The sequence below is a fragment of the Anas acuta genome, chromosome 13 (assembly GCF_963932015.1).
Source record: "Anas acuta chromosome 13, bAnaAcu1.1, whole genome shotgun sequence".
Taxonomy (NCBI): domain Eukaryota; kingdom Metazoa; phylum Chordata; class Aves; order Anseriformes; family Anatidae; genus Anas; species Anas acuta.
In genome coordinates this window covers 13992188-14006862 of record NC_088991.1, presented here as the reverse complement: position 1 = coordinate 14006862, position 14675 = coordinate 13992188, and the positions used below count along the sequence as shown (strand labels likewise).

Here is a 14675-nt window from a genome sequence, read left to right as displayed (position 1 = left end):
TGCTGGCTGGAAGGCTTAATATAAATCTTAATTATTCACCTGGCTTGAAAAAAAATAATAAAAATAAAATATTGCAGCGTTAACCTCCACGATCTCACGTGGTGATTGCAGGGCTGCATTTTTTTGCGTTGCACCACGCGGAGAAGCCCATGACAGGGTAAGGCAGCAGCGAGGGCACCGGGGGGCTGAGGGACGCTGTGGGGAGGGCGTGAGGCCGCAAAGCCGTGAGGATTATTATAAAAATGGATTCTTTTTAAGACAACGGCCTTCCCTAGGAGGGAAGAAGGGAGCCGGCTGCTCCCCATCCCTCAGGCGTGCTGCTGAGGGGAGCCCCCTGAGGGCCCTGCCCGGGGCCGTGAGGTGCCGCTGCCCCGGCCATGGCGGCGGGGCGGGGCGGAGCGCGGCGCCTTCTCGCGATGGCTGCGGCGGGAGGCAGGCGGCCGCCATCCCGGCCCCGTCCCGGCAGCCATAGCGACGACGCTACCGGCGGGGACGGGAGCAGCCCCGGGGGGGCGGCCGGACAAAGGGGGCGCCGCCAGGAGCCCGCACCCAGCGGCCCCGAGGGGTGAGTGCGGGCCGGGGGGCGACGCGAGGGAGCGGGCACCCCCCCCACGGCCACCCGCTCCCTCCCCCGGCCCCGTCAGGCGCCGCTCGCCTCAGCGGGGCCGTGAGGGGCGGCCGGGCCGGGCCGGGGGCTGAGGCGGGGCCGGGGCTGCGCTGAGGGTGCCCCGGGGGGCCGAGCAGGGCTGGTGGGGGGCCGGCTGCTTATCGCCGCCGCCAGGGCAGGGCAGGGCAGCGAAGGAGGCCGTTAGAGCGCCTTGAGCTCAGCCCGGCGGATAACAAAGGGCGTGAGGCGAGCTGGGGGCAGCCGGCCGCGGCTCTCTGCCTCAGTGGGTGCTGTCTCGCTGCCCGTGCTGCCCTTAAGGGGTGTTTTCCTCAGATAATCTCTCGTCCTGGGATGTGGGCTGAGTGTTGGAGCCTGGTCGGAAACAGGGAGAGCGGCCGCGTAGCGCTAATGGGCGCAGGAGGTGTTTAAGGAGCGGTTCGGTCACGTTAAACGCAGCCTGAAAGGGAGAAGATGCAGAGTGGGGCAGATGTGCCCTTGAAAGCCTTCCGTAGGACTCTTCTGAGCCATCGGGTAGGATGGATCAGGAACAATGCCCGGCTGTTAGGCCAGATTTCCCTGGTTTCACGTGCCCCTTAGTTGTATTGCAGTAATGCTTATGTTATTGTCACCAAAAAATAAAGAGGAAAATATAATGCAGACCTAATGAGTCTTGCTGTTAGCATCAGCATGATTTATGCTTGTTGTAGTCATCCGCTCTAATAGGTAACGCTCTGGGACTACTTCATTTTACAGCATCCTGAAGACAGTTACCAATTACATTCCTCATCACCCTGTCAGGAGGTGGACAGTAGCGTGCTTCATCCGAGGCTCTGCAGGGTCTCAGAGTGGTTCTGCCAGTTCGAATGTGACTGTCCGCCCACTTAAATACTTTGCAGAATGTGTGCCTTTGTAGATGAGCAAATTGAGGTGAGGTTAACCAACTGCTCAAGGTCATAGAGGCAGTGACGGAGCTAGCAGTAATGGAACCCAGCCGACCTGACTGCTGGGGCCGTGCTCTAATCATTGGATGACTCTCCCAAATAATTGCAGGTAGTTTAAACATTGGATTGCGTAAGTGCATTTTGAGGCCTTCAAAAACTTTTGTAGAGACAAAATGTTAATAGATCTGCTTCAGATCATGTGCTCTATTTGCGTGTAGCTTAAAGGTAAGATAATTGCTCTGCTTGGTATGGGGAGGAATTTTGAAGAAGACTTCATGGCTTATTTTGTAAATATGTGCTCAAAAGGCATATGTACCTCAGTAATGAATTTATTGAGGTTATGCAGTGTAGAAAAGCTTTTTGTGTGGATTTAGGGGGTAGATTATGAGAGAACAAACAAAGATTACACTGTAATTACACATTTTTAATAGGAGAATGTGGAGGCTGACTGTAAAGAGGTTATCTTCTGATTAAAGTGTTTACCAGATGATGTTCTGTCAAGTTATTTGACAGAAATAACTATAGATGTATACATCCATACATACGTACATGGTGATGATGCTGTTGGAAGTTAAAGTGGAACAAAAAATTTCTCCACTTGATTTATTTTTTCAGTGAATACTTGTTAAATAAAAACAAATCAGAGCTGGTGTTATTTCCGAGCCTAGAGAGAAGTTACGTTTCACTTCATGGTGTGTTTTTTTTTTTTTCTGTCAGGTTAAATTTATGAAGAAAGGGATTTCACAGGAAATGCTGGCAGATCTGTGCTATTGTGACACAAGCGTTATATATTTAGTAACTTCAGGGAGGAGAAGGGAGAAAAGATCCTTACTGAGCTGAAGAAAATATCAGTGGAAATGGTTTGTCTGGGCTTCAGAGAGTGTTGGAAAGCAAGCTGGCATTATTCAGGTGTTACACTTCAGCCCCTGTCCTGTAATGAGCATTGCATTTGACAGATGACTGCAGCTGCGTGGAATTTCATTGGTGGTACTAGAAGTCCATCTGCACAGATGGTCACAGATTAAAACCACAGGTCTCAGTTTTGTAAAGAACTCTTTGTGCTTCCCTTTATGTTCTGAAGTAATTGTGGTTACCACTGACTGTCCAAAAAAATCTGCTGCTCGCAGTGCACCACCACGTAGAAGAGTGATGGACAAGTTTCTTTTAAATGAACTGGCTGGGGTGCCAGCTTTGTAGCTTTATTCTGAACATTTTGAGGAGTACTTCTTTAGGTTTGAACTACGTAAAGAAGTTCTGATTACAGACGTTCTGTATAAAAAAATCTTTACAGCTTCTTATTGGTGAGTGCTGTGTGAAAGATGTGCTATTGCTAATACTAAATCATCAAATCTCCCCAGTGTCTGTACAAGTTATAGTGCAGTCTTTGGGAAGAATGTTTTATTGACGTTACTTGGTGGGGTATCCCAGCAAGGCAACTTCTAAGCCAAAATAATTCTCTCAGAAAGGATGTTTGTTGCTTTCTTAGAAACCTAGAAATTTATATCCTGAATGACACTGCTGTGTCAGCAAATATATCTACCATAGACCTGGGTTTGCCAGGTGTTACTTCTGCCAATTTGGAGTGGCAACTTCTTATTTAACTTGGCTGGACAAGACAAGGAAGCAATAATGGGATATACTCTTTTAAGATTAGTGGCTTTCAGCCTACAAGTTTGTGGATTCCTGGGAGGTTTGTGCGCTGTCTTATCAATGGATATGTAAGAAAAACAAGACTGCTGGTAGGCTTGCTGATCCACTGTTCCGCTGACGTTGTCATTTGTGGGGTTTTGGACACCCAAACTCCTGCTGTTGGCTGAACTGAAGAAACTAGAGTTGTGGTGAGATAACAGGAATCAGAATGAAACCTGTGCAATGTTTAAATAAAAAAGCATCAAAATTGCATTAATTATTACAAATATTGTATTTTTGATTAAATCTAGTCACATTAAAATATCTAGCAGTAGTTTGATACTGGTTCTATGGTAGTTCAAAACACTAGTTAGGGAAAAAGAAGTTAATTTCAGAAGATGGCCAATATTGCTGTTATACAGCATTTATGCAGTATAGATACATATGAGAACCAGTGGTTCTTACATGTGCTTTCTGTATATTGCATTAAGCTACCTGTAGTAAATAAATAAATAAATAAATTCTTCTGCCTATGAGAAAGAAAAAATGATTTTGTGTGCCTGTGATTTGGCAGCTTTTTTCATATTACATCTTCGTATAGTCTTCATATTTGAATGGAACAATGAATCTCATTTGCAATAGTACATAAAATTGTTCAATAAATAATACTTACAATTACTGCACAAAGTGATTTTAGAGTATGTTAATTCTTGTGAAACAAAACAGATTTACCAAAATTCCAAAAGCACTGTAGAACTCAAATGGCCACTTACAGATCTATTTCTTTTTCTAGACCCTTCTTAATAAGGTAGCAGGACATCAACTTGGAACACTATCATTGGGGATTTGTTTTCAGAATATTATTAGTAGCATTTCAGTGAGGTGGAAATAAACCTCTGCTCTGAAAAGAAGCTGTATCTGGGGGGAAGACTTTCCAGTAAGAACCATAAATTTAAGTTCTCCAAGGATGAGTTGTTTTTTAAAAAATAAAGAAATTGAGAAGCTTAGTTTGTGAATAAGAATCATAACCTGTAAGTCTGAAGATATGACAGGGACTACTAAAATAGTCTAGGTAATGTTCTAGTAAACAACTAAATTTGTGTCATGTTTCAAGTATGAAGCATGTATCTGGTGTTTGGCAGTGTGAACAGCATGATATCTAGAATGTGAAAAATAAGCATTTATTTTTTGTTTGTTCTTAATGCTAAGGCAATTCGCTGCTAGAAATTTCAAAAACTAAATGTCTTATGTTGCAACGAGATCAGATTATTAGCCTGGAGAACAGTTTAAATGGATGTTTTATAAAGCATCATTGGAAGTGGAAATTATAGCTAATAAGTCAGTGGGAACTTTTTGTTCTTCTGATGTTTTCTACTGTAGAATAAAGTTAAGCCTCAGATGACACCTTTAGTTTGATACCTAACCTATAGGAGGTACAGTAAAATATGACATCCTTGAGGAAAATATATACGTAGCTATTTCACTTGGTTTTGCCTGTAGCATGTAAAGTCAGTGACATGCATGCTGAGGAATCTGGCCTTAATTTTATTTTATGAATTGCATTAGGGATTGTTGCTTGATCAGGTCATAGGTTCTGGTTTTAGTTCTGGAATGCCACTCAAACTAAAACAAAACTGTGGGGCTGGTAGAAGGAGAATTATGGTGGTTATACTTTGTTTAGAGACAGTGGTGGTAGAAAATGTTTCTTATTTTTTAACCAAATAGTAAATCCAAAGTCTATTTGGTGTTAATCATCCCAGTTATTTTTCAGCTCATTGCCAGTAGCTACCATGCAAGCATAACAAGACCTTAGTTTAAACAAAGCATGAAGATGTTCCCCATTCCTTTATTCTGAATCTGTAGGATTTGACATACCTCAGTGCCTATGCGAGCAGATACCTAAGCTGTTATGCCTCATCCAGGAACGTTCTGAGTAGGTCACCACTGCAGAGAGATTCTTGCCCAAATGGTGCCTACTGCTGCCTTACATCTCTGTTTCCTCATTTCTGCTCTTTTCTCAAGTGTTAGTTATCCAAGGCAAGAACGGCATTTATTTTTTTGTTGTTTGGTTTGTGTTGCAAATGTTTGTCCGTTATAAGCAACCCCAGTCATAGACTGGGCCCCTGGAGTCTGTTATAAACTGAAGAAGTGCTTATCCATTTATTTTATAGCAGTTTCTTAAATAGATATATATCTGATTCATTTTTTTCCTATTTCCATGTTTTTAAAGAATTTAAGTATAGGTAGATATATATCCAAGTATCAAGTTTTATATTTTTACACATTTGTTGTCTGTCTCCATTTAGTATAGATTTGTGGAAATAATCTTTTTTTTTTTTTTCTCCTTTTTTTCTTCAGAATTGCCAAAATGCTTTGGAATTCTTAAACGATTCAAAAACTGAAGTCCCCGAAGATACAAAAATCATAAGAACACAAGAAGCAGCAAGGAGGATTCAGTGCCAATGCAGCAACAAAGAAGACAACCAGAGTTAGTGGAAGGAAATCTTCCTGTTTTTGTTTTTCCTACAGAACTTATATTTTATGCAGATGACCAGTCAACACACAAGCAGGTGTTGACTCTATATAACCCCTATGAGTTTGCCTTAAAATTCAAAGGTGGGTTTCTTAGGTTAAGTTCTACTTAAGGATTAGTTGGTGATCTTGAAAAGTCCAGTTTTAATTCATGTAACAAATTATATTTGCGGCAAAACCAAACTTCTGTTTTTACATAAATCTGTTGATGAAATTAATGAGGTTAATTAATAATTCATGACTTGTTACCACTACTGTCCTTTTTTTTTTTGCAGTTCTTTGTACAACTCCAAATAAATATGTGGTGGCTGATGCTGCTGGTACAGTGAAGCCTCAGTGCTGTGTTGATATGTAAGTAAAAGTGTTTTTGTTTTTTTCCTAATAGTAGGATATTTCATAACTTTAATTCCTTTTATTAAGAGGTAGTAAATGACAGCATGCATAGTATAAATTAAATTCTATAAATACTATGTTTTCCTAATCTCTTTTGGCCACTCCATCTTTGCTATCCTTTTACTGTAGGACAGAGGTAACAATTTTGAGATACTTCCTTCTTTGATTTTGTCTTTAAGCATAAATAAAATGCTAGTAAATGCATCCTGTAGTATACTGTTTAAACCATCAGTGAGACTAATACGAGCCTCCTCTGAGTACTGTTGTATTATTTCTAACAAGAAAAGCAAGACCCCCAGGGTTGGGATTTCTTTGTGAGAAATATTTGTTCGCAGACTGACAAAGCGAAAATGTATGAAGTTCTACTGAACACACTTTTCCTGGGACATATTTAATAAAGGTACTTTTGCCCACCTTTCACCCTGACCACCTCTCTTGTTCTTCCTTTCTCTCTCTGTTCCCCTCTTCCCTCCCCTTGTTTCTCCATTCAGGTCCCAACCCAGTAACAGAGGGAATATGAACCTTGGCTAAGTTACCACAATAATGTGTAGGGCCTGTAGGCTGCTATAATTCAAAGTGGAGAAAGCAGTAGTTAGATAAGCCAGAATAGCCCAACTTCATTCATCATTTATTTGCCCTGTTAGTTCCATGTTGATGTGTTGATGTATAAGTACACCTAAAGAAAGGATGACATGCTTAGAAGAGTAGACAGCTTTCTGACTAGAAATTTGTCAACTGTAAAACACCAGGAACCTCTGGTCATTTAATGTCCATAAACAAAAACCCTACTATTGAATGATTTGTCTTTTGTCAAATCAATAATAATGTGCTTGGGGAATGGCTCTTCCCTATAGGCCGGTTTCCTCGGGTGTGATTTGGAAAATTCCAAGGACTCACCAAATAAAAAGGGGGTTTAAAACATGTAACTAGAAAGTTTAATTGGGCAGGGGCAATAATCTTAAACTCAGAACAAAATTAATATACCAATGTATCTGTCTGTAAGCTACCCTAGTCTTTAGTAGACACACAATCTTGATGACATTTGTTCGTCTCAAATGTCTTCTACTAAATAAAGAAAAATAAGGTGTATCCATTTAGCCAAGAGAGTTTTTGTGTGGCAGGAAACCCATCTCATTCCGCTGGTTGTTGTCTAAGGGCAGTGTTTACTTCTAAGATACGAGCAGTACTATGTAAGTATGGCCATTTGCCAGATAAACAGATATTCTACAGAGCTTCTAATTATGCAATGGTCTCTAAAAAGAAACAGGAGAATGTATCTGTTTATAAGGGTCTGCAGAAAACATCTCTTTGCTTGGCAGCAGATGCATGTTCTCATAGCACAGTGTTACATAAAGATTCTGTTTAGGTTAATTGGCACTGTGATACTAAGAGGAGAGGAAAAAAATAAGAAGGAAGTCTCAAAGAAACAGAGTTGTATCTGCTGTTCTAATATGCTTAGAGTTGTATGAATTAGGATTATCAGGGGAAAAGCCTTTTGTTTCAGTGAAGGCCAACACTCAACTTCCTGAAAGCCTGTCATAAGCACACTTTTTAGCTTCTGAAGTGATGTAATACCACAAACGTTCCTGTACCTTTCTAGCTTAGGATGATGTAGTTTCTGTTTCCTTGTTAAATAGACTGTTCAAACCAGGTATCAATTATTACCATTTTCTTTGTTTGTGATTGTAGATCACTTCAGGTGATACAACTCCTTTAACTTAAGTCTGAAACAAGAATCTATTTTTTGCAGCATTTTAATCATGTGTGTTACCACAAAGATATTTTTTGAAACAATTTTAAGAGCACTATCCTGTATTACTAAGGAGAAAATCACTTTTTCCCCTCAGGAGATGGCAACCTTCTTGAAGTCACATCACTTACAAATAGGTATTTTTTCCAGGTTAGCTATTATTATCTTAGAAATTTAGAATAGCCTTTCACCAAAAAAAAAAAAAAAAAAGTCCTCCACTTTGGAAAAATACTTAAAATCTGTATTAACCCTTAAGAGCTGGTATGACTTAAAAACTTGAATGTTCTAGTTTTTTAGTGCTAAATATGGATTTTCATAATGAATCATAAATGCAGAGAGGAGGTAGGTGAGCAGAACAGTGTGCAGAGTTCTGTATTGACTATGATCAGGGTTATTTTAAAGCTGCCTTTTATAGGTCCTGCATGATTTTTCATAAAACTAGAAGCAATTAACAACTATCACCCCACCTTACTATCGAGCCATCTTGGTCAAGCTGTTCAAAACAGGTTCAGAGTGGTTGCTGGACAGTATAAAAGTTTATAAAGGAAAACACAGACTGTCCAGGTATGACTCAGTGTGTGCCTACACTGCAGTCTATGTTGTGATTGCAGCTTGGGTAGATAAACCTGGCCCAGGTCTTTCTAGCTAGTGAAGTATCTACAGCATTTCAGTGCTGCCAAATATTCTCAAGGTAGCTGCTAGATGGATAAACAAGGCTCTAACAGCACAGAGCTCTATCATCTATCTCTGTATCCAAACATGCTTACTGAAAGACAGGTGAGAAATGTTTATGTAGATACATAGCTGTAATTTTGACTGCAGTTACATGCTCTAAACCAGTGGGTTTCTGATTTTAAAAATCCCTTTACCGGAGCTGACTCTCATCCACAGAGAGAATGAGTTTATCTTCTGGGAAAGTATAATTTTAAAGCTTCGAGCCTGCTTTCCTCAAAAAGCTAGACTTTTGCCATCATCTTGTCTGTCCAAGTGTTTGGCAGTCCTACTTTCCTTTTCTTCCTTGTCCACCCCAGCTCCCCCTATACCTCTTAGAAATCATTTGCCAGCATCAAACAGGTCTGCTAAATGAGGAAGCATCTTTCAAATAATGAATGTTTCATGAAGATTGGCAGATAGGTGCCAGACTGAGGCACAGGTGTATTTTTAGATAAAGAACTAACTATTCTTTTTGGCTAGCCAATTGGAGTATCAATTAAGGAACCAGAATATCGTCATAGTACAATGAACGTAGGGAGGGGAGAGAGAAGGCAACACCAAATTGTCAAGAACATTGTGTGATGGAGGATGGAATGGGGATCTGAACTGCGGTGGGGGGGGGGGAGAAAGGGGAAATATTGGGATTGTAATTCCACATAGACTAGACAAACTAGTTCCTCTGTTTGAAAATATTGTTTTCCTCTGCAGTGTGATTCGTCACAGGGATGTTCGAGCTGCTCACTATGGTGTGATAGATAAATTTCGTCTGCAAGTGTCTGAGCAGAGCCAGAGGAAAGCACTAGGGAGGAAGGAGGTTATTGCTACTCTACTTCCATCTGCAAAGGAACCACCACAACAAAAGGAAGAGGAGGAAAAGCGAATAAAAGAACACCTGGCTGAAAGTGTCTTTTTTGAGCAGACTTTGTGTCAACCAGGTAGTTGAAATCTTTTACCCCTCCTGTCCTCTGAGTCAATTTTGAATAGCTCAAGTGACTAGAAAGAGTATATGGAAATCAAAAAAAAAAAAAATCAGTCTTACAGCAAATAAAGAATTAATCACTGAGGGATGATAGCACTCAAGAACCAAACTATGGCAGTACTGCTTGTGCTGTCTTGAGTAATCATGACTTTTTTTTCTGCCCCGAGTTTGGTTACTGTACCTTGGAGAGTACCCTCTATATTCTTCTGGTGCAGCAGTTCTGTTACTGCCAATGGGAATTTATCTGCAAAAAGATCAGTTACTTTTTTCCTTGGTCTCTTTCAGAACATTTGCCCCTTCTGATTTTGTTCCAAACCCTTAATCCTCCATTTCCTGATGATCAGGAAATACTGCCAAAACATCTTCTAAAGTGCTCCTTGTTTTGTGCCGTCTCCTTTGTCTGAAAAGTACAAAAAATCAAAATTGCTAGCTGAGAATGCTGCATTTCATATATGGGGAAGTAAATCAACAGTCTTGGGCAAAGCCTGTACCAAACAGCTAAATCAAAGTAGTAGGGAGAGAGATAAAAATTATCAAGTTTTACTGGAAATGAATCTGATTTGATTCTTGACTTGACAGTCTACTGATTTATAGTGTAATACTCTTGTTGCTACTTTCTTCTTCATGACAAGAACAAAAATAATTTCCAGAAAATGGATTAACTTGCTTGAGAGTGTTCCTCCTGTTATAAAACAGTTTCAGCATTTATACATGGTTTGTTGGCTGGTGAAATACCTTACACTAAAAAAATCCTCAAGATGGATAGTAGGAGGATACGTGGTTAAACTAAACCTACAAGTTCTCAAGGCTCACAGAACAAAATGTTACTATGATAGTTGTTCCAGTACAGAGGGTTTTAACCATCCTGAACAATCTGATACTGGTCTTAATCCAAATGCTATTTCACTGCTTTAAAATATTGTTAGCTACATCACATTGCTTGCTTACAGAAAAATAATAAACAGAGCAAGTACAGTCTTTGCATATAACCTGCAACCTAGAAATACTAGGTTAGTAGAACTAAAATGGGACATACGCTTCTAGTCACTGTGAGGATAGAAAACTTTGATAAAACACTTGCTAATTTCTAGTGGGTTTGAAGAAGTTTGTTAGAAATATTCAACTAACACATGAACAGCTCTTTAAAAAAAAAACACACAACAAAGTATCTTTGAGTAGGTTCCAGCTATTAATCTGCAGCACATTAAAGAGCACGAAGGATAATTTAATCTATAGTTTGCGTTTCCTTGTTTAAGTGATATTAGACTGTCATGGCAGTTCACTCAGTTTCTACAGCAAATTTGAAATGTTGCTCCTTTGTGGCACATAAGCTTGTTCTGGCAGATGCAGCCCTTGAATCCTCCTCTAAAAGAAATAAGAGAAACTTATCTGGCTGAACAGTTTGTGTTCTTGCTGTAGCCAAGTTTTGTTCTGGAGGTGTAAGCAGAGTTATCTGCCTGTGCACCTCCTCTAGGTGTTCTTTCCCAATTGACTATTAATCGCTGAGGGAACATATCAATGTCAGGAGTCAGGATGCATGGTGAAACCTCAAGCATTGCTGAAACATCTAACTGTCATGAGTGTGTGTATATATAGCTACTGAGCCTGGCAGGCTCTGTTCCTCCAGAAGGGAGGGGTTTGGAAAGTCATGTGAAAACAAGTTCCAGCATCAGCTCTGGAACATGGAGCAGCCTTCTTCACTGCAAAATGCAGAAGGCATAGGAAAGTGGGTTTAAGAGTTGTTTTCCATCCCCTCCAAACTCCAGAGGGAAAAAGAAAAATTTGAGATAGTGCAGCTCTGATATACTGCAAACACTTCTGCAGAATATTTAACACTTATAGTGGGTAGATAATCATTACAAGTGGTACTATTTTGTGTTTCAGAAAACAGAACTGCCTCGTCGGGACCTAGTTTACTAACAGTCTTCCTGGGAATAGTGTGTATTGCAGCACTAATGCTACCTACATTGGGGGAAATGGAATCCCTGGTGCCTCTCTACCTCCATTTAAGTGTGAATCAAAAGTTAGTTGCTGCTTATGTTTTAGGTAAGTATTTTGGATTTTGTTAAGAATTTTATTGCAACTTCTGTGATTTGAGAAACTTCCCCTGTGTTTGTCAGTGGCTTCAGGAAACCTAATGGAGACAAAGCCCAGCATCCGTTTTCTTTTGCATCCCCACTTATATTTTAAGTTACAGCCATAGTGATATCAGGGGAAAGTGGTAATTGTAACTATTTTAGACCAGATTTTACTCAATATTACACAGGCCCCTGCATGCTGATTTTACCTTCATTTGGTGACTGGCCAAATTACTAATACCTATATTCATCAGCCAGCAAAAATGAATGGAATGTACTGTTGTTTTTTTCTCTTGTATTGACATAGTTACTCTACTGCAGAACCTAGAACTCTTCTGATTTTATTTCTTTCCAACCCAGATGAGCTGTTCTGAAAGGCTCCATTTACTCCCCTCAAGATAAGCAGTTAAAATGTTTAGAAATAAATTGTTATAAACACTTACTAAGAGATCACTGCCATCCACAGCTCTTCCAGATTGTTGCTAACTTCCTCCTAAATTAGCAAGCATAGATAAGTTGCACATTTAATTTGACTTTTTCTATAACTTTCAGATTCGAAGAGCAGTCACACTAAGCTCAGTTCTCCTGTCCCACTACATGGCAGAAATGAGGATTTAAAGGAAAGGAGCTAGGCAGCTTCAAACTGATAGCTAGAGGTGAGGTAGTGATGAGAAGTGATGCAAGTTCTTGGTGGTTAATGCACACAGAGTTTAATGACTGACTTCTGAGAGTCAGTCTGCTGAAAAGGTTTTAAAACTCACCCGTTACTAACCAGAAGCCTACATCTCTATCTGAGCTGATGGTAATGTATTTTCAGATTAGGATCTTGCAGTAATCCCTGCTTTATTTTTACCTCTAGCTTTGAAAAAAATTCCAATTTCTGCTGTTGCTAACTGGAGTATTAAACCACTTGCAACAACTTACCTGTTTATAGATGCAGTATGAAGTCCCTGTACATCTTGATCCTTCAGTAGCAGTGTTCTTAATACCCAGGAAAAGAGTCTTGTGTATAGCACACTTGCTCATCTAGAACACAAGTTGATTGCCCTTAAGATGATGAAACTCCTTTCTTCCACAATGAAGTACAATTGGATTGTTTAGCATTTAATTGAAAAAGGAGGTATATACCGTGACAACTGGGCCATGTGACATTGAGAATTTGCTTTACAGAAATGAGTTAAACCCTTTCTTACCTGAAAGTGCATATACACATGGTACGGGCTGTCCTGTAGCACCTTCCAGAAGCCTGGTACTTCAGCAGTGATCCAAATTAGGGCCTGCAGCAGTACTGGTGGTAGTGATTGTCTAAGGTAGTGCAGACCTTAGCAAACAGCTGACCTGTAATTCCTCTTTAATGGATAAAATGCTTATCTAATGGAAGGCAGCGTTACAACTCTGTTCTATCATACTTTTATCTTTAATGTCTTTATAAAGTTAAATCAGTACATAGCGGCAGGATAACAAAAATAGTCTCAGCAATTTCTTTGTCTCTAGTGAGATCTCTAGACTTTAGCTAAGATCTCTGCTGTGAAAAACATCTTCCAAGTCTGAAAGAAAATAAGATTGCCTAAGAACTGATAAATTACTATTTTGATGTTACATGAGGGTGGGATTCTGGGACCCTAATGTTTTTCCATATACCTCTTTACCTTGTACTATATAAACTTATGAGTAAGAACTTGCAGACTTGTACTTTTTTTCCCTTGTATTAGCACATAATTAAAGTGAACTTTTCAGTGTGGCATGAGTAGTTTACTAACCATGTATTTTTTCCTTTCATCCCTGGAGCTTCTGCTTCTTATTTTTATTTTTTACCTCTGTCAGAGCAATTCCACTTTTCCTTCTCCTTTTAAAGGTCACAACAAAGTCTGCAAAGTCTGCAAAAGCTCCCTATGCAGACTGATCAAAGACTAGTTTTTGACAACGATGTTATTGTCCACAGAGCAGAATAAAAAATGGCTTGGAGCTTTCAGCTAATCTGTCTTACTGATGATTCAGCATTTAAATTATACTACCCATAGCTAGCCCACATCAAAACTGGGGGTTTGTGTGCTAATGTTATACTTATCCAAGTCAAAATCTCAGTATTAAGATTTCCAGCCTTGAGTTTGATAATTGTTTGGAATGGTTATAGCTTCTTTGAAGTGTAGTTACTCGATAGCACTTGAGTGTAAGTTTATACACTAATTTTTATCTACATCAAAATTTGGAGCAACACTTCTGATATTTAAGTGATGGGTGTATATAAATTCATTCTGCTTGCACATACGCATTTTTACCATTTTTTCTTGGCCAGTGTCAGGATAACTATCTTATCTCTATTTTGAATGTTTCACTCAGTGAAATTAAAACGTCTAGTTCTTAATTCTTGTCTTTCAGGTCTCATCACCATGGTTATTTTGAGAACATGAGCAATGACTTAATAGGATGTCAAACACCTTACTGTATATTCACATCATGAATGTGGACTGCCTTTTATTCCCATTTGGCTCATCAAGATGCTAGCAAAACTGTTCAGTGATTTAAGATACCTTCAGAAGTGTAATATATTTTAACTATGTATAATAAATGAAAGACTCAAAGCACTTTTAGGTGCTTCTGTAACAGACAGCTATGAAATGTTCAGTGATACCTGTGAAAATAATTTGAAAAACTTTTATATTTACGCCTACTGTAAAAAAATCCTTATTAAAGCGACATTTGTTATTTTTAGTCTATGTTCACATTAGTGTGTGATCACTATAAAAGCAAACTGTCTTATGTAAAACATTTATTTCGTTTGTGGTTGTACATGCTGAGGCTGGTGCCTAACACTTCTGTATACATACCAGAAGAAGGGTGAGAGTCATGGCTAATCATTGAAGAAAATGAAAAAATTCATCAGTTGAAACTATGAAATAAACCATTAAATTTAGGTGAAGAAGTAATTCTTAAATTCCTTACTTCATCATTACAAATATATCACTGAGTGCTCATTTTCATACCTGGGGAAATAATTTCTTCAACAACTGTTTTGTATCACAATTGTAGACAATAAAAACAAGTTCTGTAA

The 14675-nt window shown here is 39.4% G+C and overlaps 1 protein-coding gene across 5 annotated transcripts; it reads left to right on the top strand.

Annotated features, from left to right (window-relative positions):
• Positions 1-14675, top strand: MOSPD1 (motile sperm domain containing 1). 5 transcript variants are annotated; one of them, XM_068696707.1, is made up of 6 exons: positions 1-157; positions 5536-5793; positions 5985-6060; positions 9275-9504; positions 11430-11591; positions 12176-14051. In XM_068696707.1, exons 2-6 carry the CDS (start codon positions 5640-5642, stop codon positions 12253-12255), a joined length of 702 nt encoding a protein of 233 aa, XP_068552808.1. In that variant the 5' UTR covers positions 1-157; positions 5536-5639; the 3' UTR covers positions 12256-14051. The 5 variants fall into 5 exon arrangements, with proteins under 5 accessions (XP_068552808.1, XP_068552811.1, XP_068552810.1 ...); XM_068696710.1 differs by lacking the exon at positions 1-157 and adding an exon at positions 406-565 and having other exon boundaries at positions 9275-9501; positions 14003-14675; XM_068696709.1 differs by lacking the exon at positions 1-157 and adding an exon at positions 406-565 and having other exon boundaries at positions 14003-14675.

Coding starts and splice junctions, on each gene's coding strand:
- MOSPD1 (XM_068696707.1), top strand. CDS start 5,640: ATGCAGCAACAAAGAAGACAACCAGAGTTAGTGGAAGGAAATCTTCCT. Junction 5,794..5,984: donor GTTTGCCTTAAAATTCAAAG/GTGGGTTTCTTA, acceptor TTTTTTTTGCAG/TTCTTTGTACAACTCCAAAT. Junction 6,061..9,274: donor CCTCAGTGCTGTGTTGATAT/GTAAGTAAAAGT, acceptor TTTCCTCTGCAG/TGTGATTCGTCACAGGGATG.